This window comes from Muntiacus reevesi, chromosome 13, assembly GCF_963930625.1.
Source record: "Muntiacus reevesi chromosome 13, mMunRee1.1, whole genome shotgun sequence".
NCBI classification, from domain to species: domain Eukaryota; kingdom Metazoa; phylum Chordata; class Mammalia; order Artiodactyla; family Cervidae; genus Muntiacus; species Muntiacus reevesi.
Window position 1 is genome coordinate 62177229 of NC_089261.1, and position 21921 is coordinate 62199149.

A 21921-nucleotide genomic window follows, 5' to 3' on the forward strand; every position below is an offset into this window, starting at 1 on the left:
AAGTCATGATAATTTTTTCCCACTCACCAACCTTTGTATATTTACTCCATGCCCGAACAAAAGTTTTTTGATCAACAGATACTAAAAGCACTTTGATCACTCTCCCATGAATGAAACTGCAATTGTTTTCAGAATGTTGAAAAAGAATCCTTATGCTTGAAAATGTGGGGTGTCATGTTGAGAGCCAAACACGAGAGAGACATTTTTTATGGATGTGCACCACTTCCAGCTATAATCCATTGAGCCAAATCTCAATCAGATAGCTCCTCCTAACTACAAGGGATGTGAGGAGTGTATTTAAGCCAAGTACTCAGGAAGAAAAGGATATAATAAGCATCTAGCCAGTCTCCACATAGTCTGCCCCTTTGCACATCAAATATCCATTCATTTTTATACTCTGACAGGACACAAAGGAGACACCCAAAGTTCCACCAAAGCACTACATCCAGCTCAGAGCCCAGGATCTCTGGCTGTTTGTAATCTTCTCCATCAGGCCCAGCTGTGGCTCCTTCTGGTCTAGTAACAATGTGTACCAAATTCATAAATTATTTCCACCTTTCCCCAGAAGCATACAGCATCCAGCAGTGGAGCAATCATTAGGCCAAAGAAAGTTATAGAATCCTGTGGGGGAGGCGCTGAGAAGTCCCCTGAGCAGACAAGGATTCAGTTCTGAGAGGCACTCCCTTGTTCATTTCCTTAGTGCCCCCAGATCCACTCTGAGAAGTTTTTCCTTGCTATTATTCCCCTTGGAGACTGCATAACTTTTGTGATCCACTTCCAGATAAAGCAGGTTATTTTACTCTTGAATATTCAGTTGAATCAAGGTTCACGGTTTCTTCAGCAATGAAATTCTCTAAAATATTTGGTAGATATTTTAACCTATTTTCTTCCAATTCTGCACACCGATAACCACATTCAAAGCTCTTTTTTTAGGCATAGTTTTAAAATCTCCCTGTATCTTCACTTCTCCACCTCCTGCTTTAGTCTCTCAGCTTAATAGTCAGTGCCTTTGGATTACCTGCAACAATGGCCTGGGTTGATAAAAACATATCATTAATCTGATTTTTGCTACAATGGTAAGTCTTAGTAGGTATTTGCTCAAAACCAAGGACCCAAATTCTTGGTCCCTCTCTATGCTCTCTCATTTCTGCTTGCAAACCAGCCAACAGTCTTCTTAGTTCATCTCTTTTTTATAATAAAACTTTCCAAAGGCAACGAAAACCACCAAGACATTTTAGTAATGCTGTTTCCTCCCACTTTCTTCACCTAGAGCTACAGAGCTCGGTATGTACACAGTTTAGATTTCAACTTATTGTGGTGGCAGTTTCACCATTCCATAAGAATGCATCTCCAACTCTTTAATTCAATGTTTCCATGGTGCCACTTGGTACCACTAAGCCCATGAATCCCACAGCCCTTCTCTATGTCTGATGTTCCACCTTACTGTTGACCAAACCTAGATAATTCTACTTCTCAAATATGTCTAAAATCTCTCCCCTCACTTCTATCCCCAGCGCCACTAATGTAATACAAGTCATCCTTGCTTATGGGAATTACTGTTTCCTCATTGGTCTCTGTGCCTTCAAAATTCACCCCATCTCACCTCCACTGCCACGGTATGTTCTCAAATGCAAATGTGATCACTGCAACTGTTCTGTAAAACATCTGAATTACTTTCAGGTTAAATTTCAATGTTCTGCTGTTCTCTAATTCCCCAAGCCTCATATCAGTTATTTAAAATTATTTTAGTTCCCTCAAGTACACTCTCATCACTTTCTCGGATACTCATTATGATGTAGATGCTTGACTCTCATGGCACCTTTCTTCTTGAGTTAACACTTATTCAGCCTTCAAAATTTATCAGGCTTTAAATCTCCTGGGAATCCATCCCTATTACTAAATCTGAATCAGATATTTTTTCCAATTGACTTCAAAACAGTAGCACTTGTTTTTATTACAGCCGGTCACACTACACTATAATCACCTATTTATCCTCCTCCATCCAACTGCACACAAAGTACACAAATGAAATTTGAAATTCTTGAGGGCAAGTAACATCTTTTATCTCTATATCTCTCCCACAATAAATAAATGTTGGTTGAACAACGCATGAACCCCACAATGGTTCATGTATGGCAGTGATTCCCAACATCAATCTTCAGTCTTAACCTGGTTCTTTCTAAGTAGCTCCATTTCCAACTTCCAACTGTTTATCTCCCAGTCTACTGAACAGGTCTACAACTGAATTGATCATCTTTCCCACTCCTGTCTCCACCTGCCCTAAGTCTGCTTCTCCCTCTGAATTCCCTTAATGATACCTGTTGAGTTTTCCTGTCTAGAAACCTAAGTATCTTTCTTTGGGAATTCTTTGGTTAAACAAATTGGTGATAGGCAGGTTAAAAACATTAAACAGATTTCTTTCCTGTAGTATTTCTTAGAGCTCTCAATATGTTAATCTTCAATATGAATCTCCAAGAAGTAAATGCATGTTTCAAACTTATCTAACCAAAGAACCCTTGTGTCAAGGTGACTCGCTCATGACTAGCGTTCTGAATACTACCCTGAGAAACACTGCAATAAACCCCTCCTGGACACTTCATGCTTCACTGCTGCCCTGCTTTAGGCCCTGCAATCTCTTACGTGGACCAACTCTTTCCGGGCAGCCTCCTCTCTTCTCTCTCTGCCACCATTCTCCCCACAGGCTGTACTGCCACTTTGATTTTTCTTGACAGACAGAAGTAGTCACACCTCACTCTTTCCCCTTCTCCCAGCTTTGATATCATCATTGGCTCTCGAATACACATGGGTCGACTCCTGGGTCTGCTATTATCATCGCATCAAAGTCTCGTCTGACCCATCTCCGCAACTTCATTTCTTACCAAATCTCTCCTTCCCCAAGACATATCACTTTCTTTTGTCCTTTAGCTCTTCCACTGTTCCAAATGGCCTCTTCTGTTCCCACTTACCTTTAATGAACTTCTCCTTAAAACCCATTTCTAATGAGATCTCGTCTGAGAAATCTTCCCTCTGGCATCTGGCTGGTTACTTCTCAGTTTCTCCGTAATCCCTTGCACCAACTGGGTAACAGCAGTTGTCAGGATGCACAGAAGAAATTACCCAAGTATGTGTCCCACCACTACTCTCTGAGCCTTTGAAGCCATGTGTTTCCGACTCCTGACACCTGGCACAGGGCAGGCACTCATTGAAAAAATTCAAAAGAGTGAATAACATAGTAAGCAATAACAAAAGAGGGAAATGTAGACGAAGTTATGAAAGTTTATAACTAGAAATGTGTTTTGAGAGGTCATTTATTCGGGCCAGGAAAACACATTAGTCTCAGAAAACAGTAATACTCTGCTTAAATAGACCACCAGTTTCCACTTTACCGAAATCTTGATAAAGAAGAAACCTTTACCACAATAGGTCCTAAAGGAAACTCCTTTTACCGTCTTGGGGTAACAGACTCATGAATAGCTCACCTACCCTAGCGACCCCACTCAACAAAAGACCCCAGAGCCATGAACCTCTGCCTGCTCTAGGAACTGTGTCGACTGGAAGAAGTGGCCAACCCATTCTGCTCCTCTGCATTCCTCTTTCCATGAAGATGCCTTCTTTTCACCTTCTGGTGGCTCCCAGAGGTTAGCAGCTCTTTCAATCATGCCTCCCTGCCTTTCACTGCTAGCATTTAAAATGTGGAGTTTTGTTTAAATGTAGAAATTTCATTACAAGCACACCATAAGCAAATAATTCTGCCTGATGGCTTGTTGAACTTCTTTGCTCCACCAAAAAACTTACCTTTCACAACTAGATCTACAGGCTCCTTGTGTTTCTTTTTTATGCTAAAAATGTGTGGCTCATTGAAAGCAGTCCATTGTGGCAGCTCCTCAGAAGGTCCACTTTTGGAACGGTCCTTGGGAAAACAAATCCTTTTGTATGCTGCCTGAAGTTCTTGGACCACATCAAGTGTTTCCTTTTTTCTGACCTCTAAAGGTATGAATTTGGTAGATTTTGGTTTCTGATGTTTATTTCTGAAGACATTTATAGAAGTACCTGGAACTTTATTCTATAAACAAAAATAAATTTAATTAAATTTAACTATATAAAACTAGGTAATAAATTTGGTAATAAATTAAGAAAATTATATCCACTAAATATATTTTACAAAGTACTTTGCTATATAAGACATCTACTTAAAGCACATGACAATAGTCAGATAAAGTGATGTTATCCTTCATAGTTCTCTAAAATCCCTTACAAGCATAAGTGTTATATTCAACTTAAAATATATATATAAATTTTAAAATAGTGATGCTTTCCTCAAATTTGATATTTTCTAATACAGCTTTAAGGTCAATTTTAAAATAGAAGTTTTCAAATAGACAAATAAGAATTCATTTTCAACCATCTTTGGAGAATCTTCAAATGTCAAAAAAAAAAATGGTAACATCCTCTAAATTCTCTATTGAATCAGAAATAACTGCTTATACATGGAGATAGGTTCTCAAGGAAAGCATATTACTAATTGGATATGTATTTTAGATCCTTCCAATCACTTAATTGCTTACTAATTTTGACAACCTTGAGCAATAGAAAATAATATAGTCCCAGGTCTCTGATAGGCAGTTATCCAAACAATTATAATTGTTCTAGTCTAGTAATTCTCTAGCCCATAGATAGAGCTACAGCTCTTCTTCTCCCTACAAGAAAAGGTTTAGACAAAGTAAACAGATGCCAACTCAAAATGCCAATAAGGAGGTTTCAGTACACTGGTATTACATTTTACCAAGCAACCAGATATTGCCCTGTTATTATTAGATAAAATTCTAAAAGTAGATGAAGACTCTAAGGCACAGCTGTCTAACTCTGAAGAATTTAAACTTTTCGTCTCACATGTCTACTACTGAAATCCATACAATTTATAAGTACTTCTAATTGATTAGGGGCAAAAATTAGTAAGCAATGTTAACAATGCTGATTACAAGATTAAAACCACCTATGGTCAGTCCCAGCCTATAGGACCATTCAAAACAAGCACGTGTAAAACTTATAACCCTTCATGTACTGGCTATTTTAAATGATGCTGCAATGAACATTGAGGGTCCATGTGTCCTTTGGAATTATGGTTTTCTTGGGGTATATGCTCTGTAGTGGAGTTGCTACGTCATATGGTAGCAACCTAAATGTCCATTGATAGATGAATGGATAAAGATGTGATACATATGTACAATGGAATATTACTTAGTCATAAAAGGAACAATATTGGGTCATTTATAGAGACATGGATGGAACTAGAATCTGTCATACAGAGAAAAGTAAGTCAGGAAGAGAAAAATATATAATGCATAAACGTGTAATCTAGGAAAATGGTACAGATGAACATATTTTTCAGGACAAGAATACCCTAGAAGTACAGAACGGACAGGTGGATGCAGAGTAGATGAGGAGGAATACAGTTGGGAGATTAGGACTGATGTGTGTGCGCTGCCTTGTGTGAAACCGATAGCTGGTCAGAACGTGCTCTGCAGCACAGGGGCTCAGCCTGGAGCTCCGTGGTGACCAAAGTGGGGGTGGGATGGAGAAGCTCAAGAAGGAGGGGATATATGTATACACATAGCTGACTCGCTCCATCATACAGCAAAAGCTCAATTTAAAATAAAATATAATCCTCTTCCCCCTCAACAGGAAACATGGAAAAAGTTAAAATCTTTATTTAAAAGTATGGGTTTTTTTTTTTTTTCTTTAAAAAAATATTCAAGAGAGAGAGCAGTGTGGCACACAGGAAACCATCCTAAGATCCCTTCTCTCACCTGTCTCCCCAAAGGGCCATCTGCCACCACAGCCGCTGCTCCCCAAAGGCCCCATCTCCCCTCTGCGTGCTCTCCTCCAAAACTTCATCCTGTGCCCTCGTCTCCTATCTCTTTGCCACCCCTTCCCCTTCATCCCTTCCCGCCAGTCTACGCCATTAAGCAATTACTTATCGAGTCAGGCACAAGGCTCGCTGCTAGGGATGCAACATTCAGAAAAGACAGCTACTGCCCTGAAGGAACAACCAGACCGGCGCACAGCCCTAACACAAAGCGGCGTGGAAGAAGACACAGGTGAGTGTGCATGCTGGCGGCGCAGGCGGGCTGCATCTCACAGTGCGTTTCCTAGGTTAGCCTCATCTAACTGTGTTTAAAGCGGGATCTTTACTTAAGGTACTTAATCCAAAAACTTCCACTGTAATTCAACAACAGAAAACATTAAAAATTAAGTTAAATGTACAAACTGAACATATATGTAATTAAATAACCTGTAAAGCTGAAAAATCTTTTATTTTTAAAGGCAATCTGAAATCAATTTTCACAGCTAGTAAGGATTTCATTTTCCCTTCTGTTCAAAATCTATTAGGGTTCATGTAATCATTTGGAACAATTGTTGTAGTATACAAAAATTGTTATTAGTTTCCTGAAAAATACGATGTTAGTTAAGTTCAAAACACTAACCTCATTTATTTTCTTATAATGTTGAGCAATGAGAGTTTTTGCTTCTTGAAAAAAATCTTGCTTGGGAATCTCTAATATAGAATCTGAAATAGAAACAGAGAAATGGTTTACTTTTTTAATGTAATTAATGTACTTTCTTAACCAAAAATGGCAAAACTATGAAACTGAAATTTAGAAAGTTATGAATCTTGCAGGATATTATAAATGTGAATTATATAAGTGGATGTTATAAGAGAATGCAAAAAAAGTTAATGTAATGTTCCTTTAATGTAATACTTTACTTAAATTAGCTTACAATGGTCAGAATCTTAGATTATCCTAAGTCCAGGGAGACCAAATAAAATGCACAGAATTGAAATCTCTTTTAGCTCTAAAAGCTTTTAAATATAGAAGACACAAATGATTTGAATACGAAAATTATTAGTAAGTCTGTCCTAGTTTCTATACCTGATAACTAATATGACTGTACATTTCTTCAAGAGTATTTACCTTATAACTTGATAACATTATAACTGCAAAATAAAACTCAAAAGTTTAAGTTAATTTAGTAGAAATAGCACTGAAATAAAAAATACATGTACCTACAGGTCAGCAGCATTATAATGATAACTATTTTCCTAAGATTCTTATTCATTTTACCCAGAGCTATGTACAGAATTCTATAGCATGTACATAAAATATATCATCTTAACTTAGTCTTGTCTAATATTTCATCCTTATATATTTCCTTTACTGTTAGCTGATTTTGATGTTTATGAGTGTTTTTTTGGCTTTCTTCTCTTACCCTGGACACAGCAAAATTTCAATATATTACTTATCAAATCAGCTTTTCAGTCTTTCCAGTATGCTCCCCATTTCTTTAACTATATACCTCCTTTAAGTAACCTTAGGATCAAGATTTTCTCTCTCTTCTTTTCACCTACTCAAATTTTAAGCATTTTGAAATGCCATTTTCATGCAGATCAAAACCATAATAAGATACTATCTTAGTCTGTGTGGGCTGATAGAACAAAGTATCAAAGACTGGGTAGCTTGTAAACAACAGAAATTTATTTCTCTCCATTATGGAGGCTGGAAGTCCAAGATCAGGATGGCAGCATGGTCAGGGAAGGGCCCTGTTCCCGGTCAGACATCTACTCATATCCTTATGTAGTAGAAGGGAGTAGGAAGGTCTCCAGGGCCTCTTTTATATAAGCACTCATCATGACCTAATCACCTCCCACCAAAGACCTCAACCCCTTATACCAACATCACATTGTGCATTAGGATTTCAACATGAATTTTAGGGGAACACAAATATTGAGACCATAACAGATACCACCACATGCTCACCAGTATGGCTAAAATTAAAAAGACTGGTAACAGTCAATGTTGATGAGGCAGTGGACCTACTGGAACCTCATGTGTCATCAGTGGAAATACAAAATAGGATAAATAGTTTGGAAAAGCTATGGCAGTTTCTTATAAAACCTAATGTACACCTTCCCTGCGACTAAGCAATCCCACTCCTAGGTATTTTCCAGAGAATGAAACATATATTAACAAAAGACTTGTACAAGAATGCTCATAGCAGCTATAGTCATAATAAACTCAAATTGGAAATAGCCAGATGGGGATCAACAAGAGAACAGCAGACAAACTGGTATATCATACAATGAAATACTACTAAGCAACAAAAAAGGATCAAACTACTGACAGACATCACAACATGAATGAATCTCAAAATCATTATGTTATATAAGCAAAAACATGATGTCAAAAAAGCAAATACTATATGGTTCTATTAAATAAAGTTCTAGTGGAAGTATAGCTAATATAAAGGAGAAAAACCCAGAACAGTGATCTTCAAGAGTCACTGAGAAGGGACACGAAGGAAATTTCCAGGGAGATGACAGTGTTCTATATCTTAATACACAGTAGATTACACAGGTACATTATCATAACTCAATGAATATATATTAAGATCTCTGCTTTTCATTGTTGTACATTTTACATTAAAAGAAAACTATTTAAAAATATTGAATACTGACTAAGGTTATGTATGTTGTTTGATAGATAAATATGTGATAAATCAAATAATGTAAAATATGAACAGTGAGCACTGGGTTGTAGGCCTATGGGTATTGCTTTAAAATTCTTTCAAGCTTGCTATATGTTTGAAAATTTCATAATGAAACATTGGAGTAAACTCTTCATTCCTTCACAAAATTTCCCCTTGTTTTTCACCATGCAGACTTGTGGGCCACTGGCCACTGTTACTTTGGGGCAGTGATATCCTGAGGAGGGAGAACCAAGCATTGAATGGGAGGAACAACTAGACTCTTAACCCACCTAAACAGTGCTGGGTTAGGAGAGAAAGCATCTACTAAGATATCCCATCACTGGGACGAGGCTGTCACTCTGCAGTTATTCCAGAAAGGCATCTCCCCTTGCTCCCTCTCTTCTCCCCTCCATCTTCTCTTACCCATGGAAAGTATGTAAAGCCATTGCCAAATTTGAACCTCCCTGTGCTCCCACATTTGCCACTGTATCTGCCCACGTTCAGGGCTACCTACATATTTCTAAGGACAGTGATTGACGGATTTTTTTTCTTCTCTGCAAAAGTAGTTGTCAAGACTTCATGCACACACTTGTGAAGAAGTGGACATCCTCTTCGAATAAACTGGAACACAAAGTCACATGTAAATTACAAAATGGTTCACATAAATGTCACCATTCAAAGTCATAGGACGCACTGTCCTCATATAGAAGAGGCAGAAATTAAGGAATTAAAATTGCCTCTTACACCAAGTTTCAACTGAAATTTATTTTGAAGGGGTTTCTAACCAGACCACTTGGTTCCGTCAAAGGCAGTGATCTGTTCCAAGCTGTGACTCCACAAACTGTCCTCTTTTTTTTCTCAAGACAACCTTTCCTCCTTTAATTTCCTTCCTCTAACTAATCAAAACTCCCCTACAACTACTTATAATTACAATATTGTCATGCGTCACACATGACAAACAATATTCATTTACTAACATGTAAAACGATTAAGTCATTAGTTTTTGGTGAAAATGTATATTCATAAAAGTCATTGTATTTTCATTCCACATAAGACCTTAGAGATGACCTCATCTTCATTTTCAGGGAAAGCTCTGAGACACAGGGAGGCCAAACGCCTTCTAAAGTCAGTCATGCTGGAAGCCCACAGGCGCTGGCTGGTCCCCAGAGTCGCTTGCTGCTTTTTGGTTTGGGTTTTGTTTTGTTTTTTAACACATCTGCTACTTTTCCTAATCATCCCATAGTCCTTGTGAGTTCTGGAGACTCCTGTGAGGTATGGCTGGTCACCCTAGTGGAGTACTCACATTTCATTGACATTTTCTGCTAAAACTGAGTATATACATCCACCCAAAATTGATATGTTGAAACTTAATGCCCAATGTGATTGTATTAGGAGGTGGGACTTTTGATAAGTGATTAGGCCATGAGAGTGGAGCTTCATGAGTGAGATCAGTGCCCTTATAAAAGAAGCCCAGAGAGCTGGATATCACCCTTCCACCATGTGAGTGTTATGGTGAGAAGACATCCATTAATGAGGGGGCAGGCCTTCACCAAACCTCAAATCTGCTGATGCCATGATCGTGGGCTTCCCACCCTGCAGAACCATGAGAAATAAATTGTTATTATTTATAAACCATCCACACTATGATATTTTGCGACGGCATCCTGGACAGATTAAGACACCTTCATTTCAAGCCAGCAATCATTTTGCCCCTCTTGTAATGTGCTGAGAGAGCCATTCTGTTTTCCCTTTCATGACTAAAATTTATCCTTTGACAGAGGAACTTAAATTCCCAAGGCAGCATTTTGCTCCTCGCTGGGCTCTCTGTTGACCAGTGCGTTCAGTATTCACCATCAGAACAAGGCCTGGCATTTTCCTAAAGGGGCAGAGAAGGGCAGCCACCACCAAACGAGAATGACTTCACACAGATCTAGAGATGGTCCTACCGAAGATATTGGCACCTTGACTCCAAATGAGCAGTCCTGGGCCCTCACTCTCATCTAAGGTCCTGAGGCAACTGTTATAATCTTCTCACATTACTAAAAAGTAGCCTTTGAAACAAAGAGTTAAATATTGAAGGCATCACAAGACAAGTCATATCTCAAGGCCTCAGAAAAGGCAAAGATAGTGTGTTCTTTATTTTTATAATATTCAAGGATAAGTATATGTTCAACAAATGAATCTAAAATTGCAAGAAATTAAACAACTTTGATGTTAAGAATTCATCCAGTTAATAATCTTTGAGACTTTTGTTTCTTTGTTCACAATGGGATAAGTATGTAAGCATGCAGCTTTTATAAGTTCAAATGTGCATTATAACTTCAATTATTAAAAGGGAGCTGTCAAGGTCTCCTCCTTCTCTGTTAAAAAAAAAGTCTGTCATTAAAGCTCTATTTGCAAATACATATCCACAGCATATAAAATGATTTTTAAGAGCTCTCATTCCTGAGTTGTACTATTTTGCTCTGAATTTCAATTTGTTCATGAACTATATTTTATTGTCCTTAAACCTTCATTTTCTCATTTGTGAAATAGAGATAATAATAACAATACATATTGCACAGAATTGTTTTGGAGATTACATTGGACTGGGTTACAAAGCATTTTGTACAGGGCCTGACACATAATAAACTTTCAAATGTGATCAATTATTATTACTGTAGTTATAGTTGTATGATTTACTATCATTGGACTAAATTTTACCCAACAGTGTTTAAATAATTAATTTAATTAATCAATCCTCATTACTTCAATAGCACAAAGATAAATTTCAACTTTCTAAATTAGTTTGAAAAAATCTGGTTTTATTATAGTTCTTTTTATCCAAAACTAATTCATGAATAGGTTTGCAAATAATGAAATCTCTTCATACTTTGGTTTCAAGTTACTAAATCCCCAAAATGCAATAAAAAGTCATTATAAGCAATAACAAATATTTTATAATAAAGTTCATGAAGAGGTTGAAATAGTCATATTAAACTGATCTAAAACATGAGTGTAAATATTAATATCACCATAAAGAAAGAAAATGAATATCTAATACCAAGAGATTTCACTAGCCTAAAATATTTTCTTACACTTATTTTATATTCTTTAAACTCACTCTTCATATATCACCAGTTTAATGCTATTGTGATTAATAGTTCACAGAACTTCAGATTTCTCTCAATGCTTTATAGAATCGGAACAGTTGCTCTAGTTAATCTCTGAAGTGAAGACACCTGAAGAAGATCTAATTATGGAATCTATGACAGGGAATGAGCCACTGGCCATCTCTTGATTGTAATCATTAAGCAAGTGTTTCCTGCATCCAGAAACACCTGGGGACAAACAAACATGTGTTTCTTATAATCATAACAAAATAGCTGCCCTTAATAACAGGATTCCCATTATTTTCTACAAACAGGATGCATTCTTCAGAGACTTCACAACAGATTACTAAGAAGGTTGCCTGCACAAAGATGTATGGCCATATGGCTAAGGCCCCCCATGCTTATGTAGTCGGAGTCAGTGTCTGAACACCTGTGCATGATTTCACAGGTGTTAAAAAAGCAAGAAGGAAGCAAAGAAAGAAGGGTGAATGCCAAAGAATTGATGCTTTCGGACTGTGGTGCTAGTGAAGACTCGAGAATCTTTCAAGGGACAGCAAGGATATCAAACCAGTCAATCCTAAAGGAAATCAACCTTGAATATTCATTGGAAGCACTGGTGCTGAAGCTCCAATACTTTAACCACCTGATGCAAAGAGCTGACTCATTGGAAAAGACCCTGATGCTGGGAAAGACTGAGGGCAGGAGAAGAAGGTGACAGAAGAAGATGAGATGGTTGGATGGAATCACCGACTGAATGAGCATGAGTTTGAGCAAATTACGGGAGATGATGAAGGACAGGGAAGCCTGGCATGCTGCAGACTATGGGGTCACAAAGACTCAGACACAACTCAGTGACGGAACAAAAACAAAAAAGTACTAACACATTCAATGATGGAGAAGGAAATAGCAACCCACTCCAGTATTCCTGCCTGGAGAGCCCATGGAAAGAGGAGCCTGGAGGGCTACAGTCTCAGTTCAGTTCAGTACAGTCACTCAGTCGTGTCCGACTCTTTGCCACCCCATGTATCGCAGCATGCCAGGCCTCCCTGTTCATTACCAACTCCCGGAGTTTACTCAAATTCACGTCTATCGAGTCGGTGATGCCATCCAGCCATCTCATCCTCTGTCGTCCCCTTCTCCTCCTGCCCCCAATCCCTCCCAGCATCAGGGTCTTTTCCAATAAGTCAACTCTTCACATGAGATGGCCAAAGTATTGGAGTTTCAGCTTCAGCATCAGTCCTTCCAATGAACACCCAGGAGTGATCTCCTTTAGGATGGACTGGTTGGATCTCCTTGCAGTCCAAGGGACTCTCAAGAGTCTTCTCCAACACCACAGTTCAAAAGCATCAATTTTTCGGTGCTCAGCTTTCTTCACAGTCCAACTTTCACATCCATACATGACCACTGGAAAAACCATAGCCTTGACTAGACAGACCTTTGTTGGCAAAGTAATGTCTCTGGTTTCTAATATGCTATTTAGATTGGTCATAAATTTCCTTCCAAGGAGTAAGCATCTTTTAATTTCATGGCTGCAGTCACCATCTGCAGTGATTTTGAAGCCCAAAAAAATAAAGTCTGACACTGTTTCCACTGTTTCCCCATCTATTTCCCATGAAGTGATGGGACCAGATGCCATGATCTTAGTTTTCTGAATGTTGAGCTTTATGCCATTTTTTCAGTCTCCTCTTTCACTTTCATCAAGAGGCTTTTTAGTTCCTCTTCACTTTCTGCCATAAGGGTGGTGTCATCTGCATATCTGAGGTTTATCCAGCTTGTGCTTCTTCTAGCCCAGCATTTCTCATGATGTACTCTGCATATAAGTTAAATAAGCAGGGTGACAATATACAGCCTTGACGTACTCCTTTTCCTATTTGGAACCAGTCTGTTGTTCGATGTCCAGTTCTAACTGTTGCTTCCTGACGTGCATATAGGTTTCTCAAGAGGTGGGTCAGGTGGTCTGGTATTCCTATCTCTTTCAGAATTTTCCACAGTTTATTGTGATCCACAGAGTGGAAGGCTTTGGCATAGTCAATAAAGCAGAAATAGATATTTTTCTGGAACTCTCTTGCTTTTTTTGATGATCCAGTGGATGTTGGCAATTTGATCTCTGGTTTCTCTGCCTTTTCTAAAACCAGTTTGAACATCTGGAAGTTCACCATTTATTGCTGAAGCCTGGCTTGGAGAATTTTGAGCATTACTTTACTAGCGTGTGAGATGAGTGCAACTGTGCAATAGTTTGAATATTCTTTGGGATTGCCTTTGTTTGGGATTCGAATGAAACCTGACCTTTTCCAGCCCTGTGGCCACTGCTGAGTTTTCCAAATTTGCTGGCATATTGAGTGCAGCACTTTCACAGCATCATTTTTCAGGATTTGAAATAGCTCAACTGGAATTCATCACCTCCACTAATACACAGTTCTTCTGTGTATTCTTGCCACCTCTTCTTAATATGTTCTGCTTCTGTTGTTAGGTCCATACCATTTCTGTTCTTTATTGAACCCATCTTTGCATGAAATGTTCCCTTGGTATCTCTTAATTTTCTTGAAGAGATCTCTAGTCTTTCCCATTCTGTTGTTCTCCTCTACTTCTTTGCATTGTTCGCTGAGGAAGACTTTCTTATCTCTCCTTACTATTCTTTGGAACTCTGAACTTTGGAACCCATTCAAATGGGTATATCTTTCCTTTTCTCCTTTGCCTTTCACTACTCTTCTTTTCACAGCTATTTGTAAGGCCTCCTCAGACAACCATTTGCAGCTCCATAGGCGCAGGAGGGCTGAGAGGAGCTACTTCATGTTTAAGTTCAGGAGGGGCAGCCATGAGGAGATACCCCTTGTCCAAGGTAAGGAGCAGCGGCTGCGCTTTGCTGGAGCAGCCGTGAAGATACACCCCACGTCCAAGGTAAGAGAAACCCAAGTAAGACAGTAGGTGTTGCAAGAGGGCATTAAAGGGCAGAAACACTGAAACCATAATCACAGAACACTAGCCAATCTGATCACACAGACCACAGCCTTGTCTAACTCAATGAAACTAAGCCATGCCACGTGGGCCCACCCGAGATGGACAGGTCATGGTGGAGAGGTCTGACAGAATGTGGTCCACTGGAGAAGGGAATGGCAAACCACTTCAGTGTTCTTGTCTTAAGAACCCCATGAACAGTATGAAAAGGCAAAATGATAGGATACTGAAAGAAGAACTACCCAGGTCGGTAGGTGCCCAATATGCCACTGGAGATCAGTGGAGAAATAACTCCAGAAAGAATGAAAGGATGGAGCCAAAACAAAACAAAAAAAAAATACCCAGTTGTGGATAGGACTGGTGATAGAAGCAAGGTCTGATGCTGTAAAGAGCAATATTGCATAGGAACTTGGAATGTTAGGTCCATGAATCAAGGCAAATTGGAAGTGGTCAAACAGGAGATGGCAAGAGTGAATGTCAACATTCTAGGAATCAGCAAACTAAAATGCACTGGAATGGGTGAATTTAACTCAGATGATCATTATATCTACTACTGTGGGCAGGAATCCCTTAGAAGAAATGGAGTAGCTGTCATGGTCAACAAGAGAGTCCAAAATGCAGCACTTGGATGCAATCTCAAAAATGACACAATAATCTCTGTTCATTTCCAAGGCAAACCATTCAATATCACAGTAATCCAAGCCTATGCCCCAACCAGTAACGCTGAAGAAGCTGAAGTTGAATGGTTCTATGAAGCCTTACAAGACCTTTTAGAACTAACACCCAAAAAAGACATCCTTTTCATTATAGGGAACTGGAACGCAAAAGTAGGAAGTCAAGAAACACCTGGAGTAACAGGCAAATTTGGCCTTGGAGTACTGAATGAAGCAGGGCAAAGCCTAATAGAGTTTTGCCAAGAGAACACACTGGGTCATAGCAAACACCCTCTTCCAACAACACAAGAGAAGACTCTACAGGTGGACATCACCAGGTGGTCAACACCGAAATCAGATTGATTATATTCTTTGCAGCCAAAGATGGAGAAGCTCTATACAGTCAGCGAAAACAAGACCGGGAGCTGACTGTGGCTCAGATCATGAACTCCTTATTGCCAAATTCAGACTTAAACTGAATAAAGTAGGGAAAACCACTAGACCATTCAGGTATGACCTAAACCAAATCCCTTATGACTATACAGTGGAAGTGAGATATAGATTTAAGGGACTAGATCTGATAGACAGAGTGCCTGATGAATTATGGACAGAGGTTCATGACATTGTACAGGAGACAGGGATCAAGACCATCCCCATGGGAAAGAAATGCAAAAAAAAAAAAAAAAAAATAAGGGCTACAGTCTATAGGGTCCCAAAGAGTTGGACATGACAAAAGCAACTTAGCACACATATTCAATAAGACTCAGTTCAGTATATATTTTCTAAGCATCTACTAAGTCCTAAGTGCTGTTTTGGTGCTAGACGCATTGAAATAAATAGGACAACTTAGTATCCCAGCCTTCCAGGGTCTTAGAGCCTAACACCAGAAAAAAATTGTAAATGAGTATCATGACATTTAGTATCATACTGTCACAGAGGCCAACATACATCACTAACACCTGCTATTGCCAGTTCACTCAGTATGAATTTCCCTTTAAAGATATAAGGTTTTTCACATTGTATTATTAGAGGTAAGATTTAAAACAGGAACTATCCCAAGAGAATTAACACAATGAATCAAATCCAGACTCAGGCAGCAGTTTTAAAGTTGTGCTTCATCAATTTCACTGCCTTGGGGGTTCCTCTTTACTCAGAGCAGCTTAGGTTTTATCTGTTTTACATATCTAAGCTCTTCCTTCCTAAGTTTTATTTTGTAGGAAAAAATTCCTTGGTTAAAAATAACAAACACACAGCAAACAATTACAAAACAAACAAAGGGTTGGGGGACCAGAGAAACTTAGAAGAGGGAGAGGGAAGCTAGAACTGGGAGCCTTTAACTAGCTCTTGAGCAGAGCTGTAGAAACTAGAAATTGAAGAAATGCCCTGAAAGACACCTCCAATAAAATAGTTTACATTCAACTCCATGACTTTTAAGCAAAGAAAACAAATTTTATTTCTAATTTCTTTTGAGAAAGAATCTTAAAACCAAGCAAAATCTAAATTTCAAGTGGCATATGGCTTTTCATCACCCAGAATCTACATTCAACAATTTTTTCCACAACCCATACTGCATGAAGACTCAACTTTTCAATTTTAACTTAAAGGCACCTGTTGTCTCTTATAGATACAAGGTTACTCACTTCCCCAATTATATTCTCCTTGAACAAAGTGTCTTATTCTCTTTGCAACAATAAATGATTAATAACTTTCTTATGTACCTCAGGGAGACTTTACAATTTACCCCGCCCCCCCAAAAAAAATCACTACAGTAGTATTTCTCAGACTGGGGTTAGGTTGCTAAGAAGATGTAGGGGAATTCCAAGCTCATAGAAACAAGACTTCAAATCTAATTTAAGTAATTATGGGCATGACCCAAAGACAAAATGAAGTTCAAGAACATTCCTCCTCCACTTCCTGGATCATCCTCCCTTTCTGCCCTTTCCATCTTGAAAAATGTGCTGTATTATCCAAATAGGAAGAGAGTTAAAGTGATTTACACCGCACTCTGTATTTGTAACCCTGGACAGATGTCAGCTGGCCTGTATCATAGACTGCCTGGGTCACAGGAGCCAAGTGAAAGTAATAACAGAACAGAAAATCTTAATCATCCCAGCTCAATGTTCAGCACCAAACGTTTCTCAATCAGCCCACATAAGCCTAAATTTAAGATTACTTGAAATGTTGCCAAGTCCAATGGTGGTTTAGTGGCTAAGTGTCCAACTCTTAAGACCCCATGGACTGCAGCCCATCAGGCTCCTCTGTCCACTGGAATTTTAGGTTTGAATACTGGAGTTGGTTGGCATTTGCTTCTCCAGGTATATTCCCCACCCAGGTATCGAACCCAGGTCTCCTGCATTGCAGGTAGATTCTTTACCAACTGAGCTACCAGGGAAGCCAAATCTAGAGCAGCTCTAAATGAAGTATATTGTGTACCCCATTTCTAATTTAAAATTTTCTAGTAGTCATATTTTCAAAATGAAAAGAGATGAAATTAATTTTAATAACATGTAATAGGACATTTTCAATAAAACATACAAATACTATCATTTCAACATTAATCAATATTAAAAATTAACAAAATATTTTACATTCCTTTTCTTGTTCTGTCTTTAAAATCCTGTAAGTATGTTGCACTTACATACATCTCAATTCAGATGCCAAATTTATATCAGAAATACTTTATCTCTCGGTAAAGGCAATGGCACCCCACTCCAGGACTCTTGCCTGGAAAATCCCACGGATGGAGGAGCCTTGTAGGCTGCGGTCCATGGGGTCGCTAAGAGTTGGACACGACTGAGCAACTTCACTTTCACTTTTCACTTTTACACATTGGAGAAGGAAATGGCAACCCACTCCAGTGTTCTTGTCTGGAGAATCCCAGGGATAGTGGAGCCTAGTGGGCTGCCATCTATGGGGTCGCACAGAGTCAGACACGACTGAAGTGACTTAGCAGCAGAAACTTTATCTCTATTTATAAAATGTCCACTTAAAAAAATAGGCTCACATGCCCACGTTGCTCCAAACGTGCTTAAAAGTGTTCCAATAACTGAATTATCAGGTTTTATATTGAAAGTAAAATGAATTAAAATCAAATACTCAGTTCCTTACTTTGACTAGCCACATTTCAAGCAGTTAATAGCCATACATGACTACTGAAGACTGCATCAGACAGCATACTCAGTTAAGAGTTGCTCTACATCTCTCAAAAGTCGGTTATATTCAAATAAAGGGAATGAGATGGATTCTTACAGGTTTGCCAATAAAGTTAGCACTCTGAGAGTTCGTAACTAATAGAGTTGTTATGCGCCGGTCACTGAGTTGTTAGGTAAGTACTGATACTCACTTCCCGGTTTGTCGGGTTCAGGCTCTGCAGCCATAGTGGGCAGCTGTGGGGCCTTTCTCTTTTGACGGTGAGCCTCCAGTCCCTAAACACAATGACATAAAGTAACTCAGTGATGATGAATACTTATTTTTAGCTATTTTTTGTATTCATTCATGAACAGGATGAATGAACAAAAATTTTAACACATCACTCCTCTACTCAATACCTTCCCTCCCCAAAGACAATATTAAAACATCTAGCATTGGGTAGGGCTCTGGATTTTATCAAGTGCTTGTATACATAGTTCCTCCCTGGTTTCAAACAAGCCCAGAAGAACTCTTGTCCCACTTTCAGCAGAGGTGGCACCTGGAGCTCAGAGAAGTGAAAAGTTACTCAGTGGTAGTATAGAACTCAAAGTCAGATCTTTGGGCCCAAGTTCTTATGCAGGCCCACCTGATTTCTCACAATTTTCAAACTAATATCAAGATAATACTTAGCACATAACTTACACATTCTTGCCTTGAGTTTATACACTTGAGCTGAGGTTTATGCTAGTTTTCCACTCAAAATGTCCTGTTCTCACATCTGTGTTTATTTATAGCCTACCCACTCTTAAAGCATAGATTCGAATCCTATCTCCAGCCTCTAACTATCTGTTCCTCCCTTAAACTCAGCAGTTACATTGTCCATGCCTCTCACTTGAAATGTATCATAGGTTTCTGTGTAAGGAGCTAAAAAGTCAAAGTAATAGATGTAAATGAAGCCCATAAATAGATAAAAATTAGACTCCTACTGCCTTGCACCAAACTACACTTTATACCAAAGTTACTCAACCCAAGATGACAATGGCCTGGAAAGAGGGGAGTGTTGTTTGGTCGCTCAGTCCTGTCTGACTCTTTGCAACCCCACAGACTGTATAGCCCACCAGTCTCCTCTGTCCTGGGATTTCCTAGGCAAGAACACTGAAGTGGGTTGTCATTTACTTCTCCAGGGGATCTTCTCGAGCCAGGGATGGAACCCATGTCTCCTGCACTGGCAAGTGGACTCATTACCACTGAGCCACAAAGTGGGGCCAAGGCATCTATATTTTTGACATCTCCCCAAAGATTGAAATGTTCAGTTTGAGGAGTGAACCCCTGCCTTGTTCCTTGAACTTCACGGTTGCAAGCTGAGTGCATCACATTCTGGATGCTCAGTGAAGGGCTGATTAATGGGGTGACTGAACTGAGCTATCTTCTTACATTTGAAACTGTCCTTTTCTTCCAAAGGATTTCCCTGGTGGCTCAGATGGTAAAGAAACTGCAGGAGAGCTGGGTTCAATCCCTGGATCAGGAAGATCCCCTGGAGAAGGAAATGGTAACCCACTCCAGTATTCTTGTCTGGAAAATCCCATGGACAGAGGAGTCTGGTGGGCTACAGTCCATGGGGTCTCAAAGAGTGGGACACAACTGAGTCACTAACACTTTCACTTCACTTCCAAAGGATTATCCAAGATGCATCACGGTTGCCCCTAGAGCCAGAAAGTCAGTTCCACCAATGCACACTACTTTGTGCTCACACGACTTTAGAACTGGAGTAGGAATATTAAAATAGGAAATATTACTGGAAAATAAAAATAGGAAGATTAAGTGCTCTATGGAACTCCATGGAGATGCTTGTTGCAAAACTCTAAGTGTGATTGCTCAGGTAGCTGACTAGACCATCAAACTGCAGTGAAATATTCGAAATTTGTTAAATAATTGGGGGGTTATTTGAGTAAATCTGTCAACCAGCTTTACCATATGGTAGTCATGACTCTGTAGTCACACACTCTTAGATAAAAGGCGACCACACTTTTCCTTTGGCTTCTACCCAGACGGGAAAAACTACTGGAGTTACAGTTTTAAAATGACAAATCTGGCACATCCAAAAATAATTAATTCTCAAGTATTCAGCCTTATATCATGGGCAAGAGCAAAGAATATGTACCTCATTTGCCTAATTCTACAAATGACTGGAAATTAAATTAAAACACTGCACCTCACTTAGCAATTAGCAATCGGAACTCATCCTCTGCTCCGGCTTAAGTACCACCTTCTCTGCATCTAAATATAAGTTGAGAACAAAGGTGTCTCGCACTCCGTCATTTTCTTGCTTTAATTCCCATAGGATGGACTCTTCTCCGAGGCAGCTGGCTCCTCCACCTAATTCACTGTGCCAGCAGTGTCAGCCCGCATTAAACTGGCTGGCAGGCAAGACGTCCCACTGTCCTCTTAACGCAGAAAACCAGCCAAGCATCCTAAGGGGTGCTGGCATGCTAATGTCCCCTCAAGAAAAGGTGACAGCGGATGGCTCTGAGTCAGGAGCTGGGGGCAGGAGAAGGCCCTGGAGGATGGAACTGCTTAAAGATAAGCACACTGACACAGAAAATCAGCAGAGAGGTCCCTCTCCACTGCAAGTCCCCAGCAGACAGTTAAGAGTTGCTGAGTCCAGGCTGATGCATTGATCAATCACAAAGTGCAGATTTAGTGTCTGAGTTGTGCAAGGAGCACGTTATCTATTTTGGAAGAAAAGACAAAAGTCTAAGTCAATTTTTTTAAATAAAATGCAAACAACTGTATGTAAGATGTCATAAGAAAGTCTGTGAGCTTTGTGAACTAAGTGGGATAAACCCGTGGGCACCAGCAGTTTACATGAAGGTGAGATCACTGAAGGCTGAGGAAGGAGCCAGAAAAGGCTACAGAGAGACTTGAGCTGAGCCTGGAAGGGTGGGCGCAGAGCTAACAGTGGAATGGTGAGTAACTGGTCTAGCACAAACATCAGCCCGTTAGAACTGGCTGCTGACCAGCATCCCCCTGTGGTAACACCGGTCCTGCATTGGTCAGGCTGGCCCACTTAGAGGAACAGAGGAGCAGGCGGGTGAGAGACCGAGCAAAAGCAAATGAACCTAAGTGAGAATGTGTGTGATTTGGGAAACAGCAAGTAGTAGGTGTGTCTGATTTAAGCAAAAGGCTAAATGTTGTGCTGCTGAATTGGGAGAGTATCGCTGACATATATGCACTACCGTGTGTGAAAACAGACAGCTGGTGGAAAGCCGGTATAGAGCACAAGGAGCTCAGGTGGGCGCTCCGTGATGGCCTAGGGGGCCAGGTGAGGAAGGCGGGAAGGAGGCCTAAGAAGGAGGGAATATATATATACATACAGTTGATTACTTCATTGTACAGCAGAAAGTGATACAACATTGTAAAGCAATTACACTCCAATAATAAAATAAATTAAAAAAAAAATTTAATGTTATGCTACAGAAATGGGCAACCAAATTTGTGAAGAGGGCACTGACATAGTTGACATTCTGGAATTTAACTCCCATAAAGGCAAGGATTTAGTCTTTTTC

The 21921-nt window shown here is 39.5% G+C and overlaps 1 protein-coding gene across 1 annotated transcript in view; it reads right to left on the minus strand.

Moving 5' to 3' along the window:
• Positions 1-7119, minus strand: part of IQCM (IQ motif containing M) — a 405589-nt gene extending 398470 nt beyond the window's left edge. Inside the window, exons 1-3 of the mRNA XM_065903803.1 lie at positions 7071-7119; positions 6486-6568; positions 3796-4063 (exon numbers count right to left, since the gene is read on the minus strand). Coding sequence (XP_065759875.1) covers positions 3796-4063; positions 6486-6568; positions 7071-7119 — 400 coding nt within the window. The remainder of the gene's footprint in view (positions 1-3795; positions 4064-6485; positions 6569-7070) is intronic.
• Between the last annotated feature and the right edge of the window lie 14802 nt (positions 7120-21921).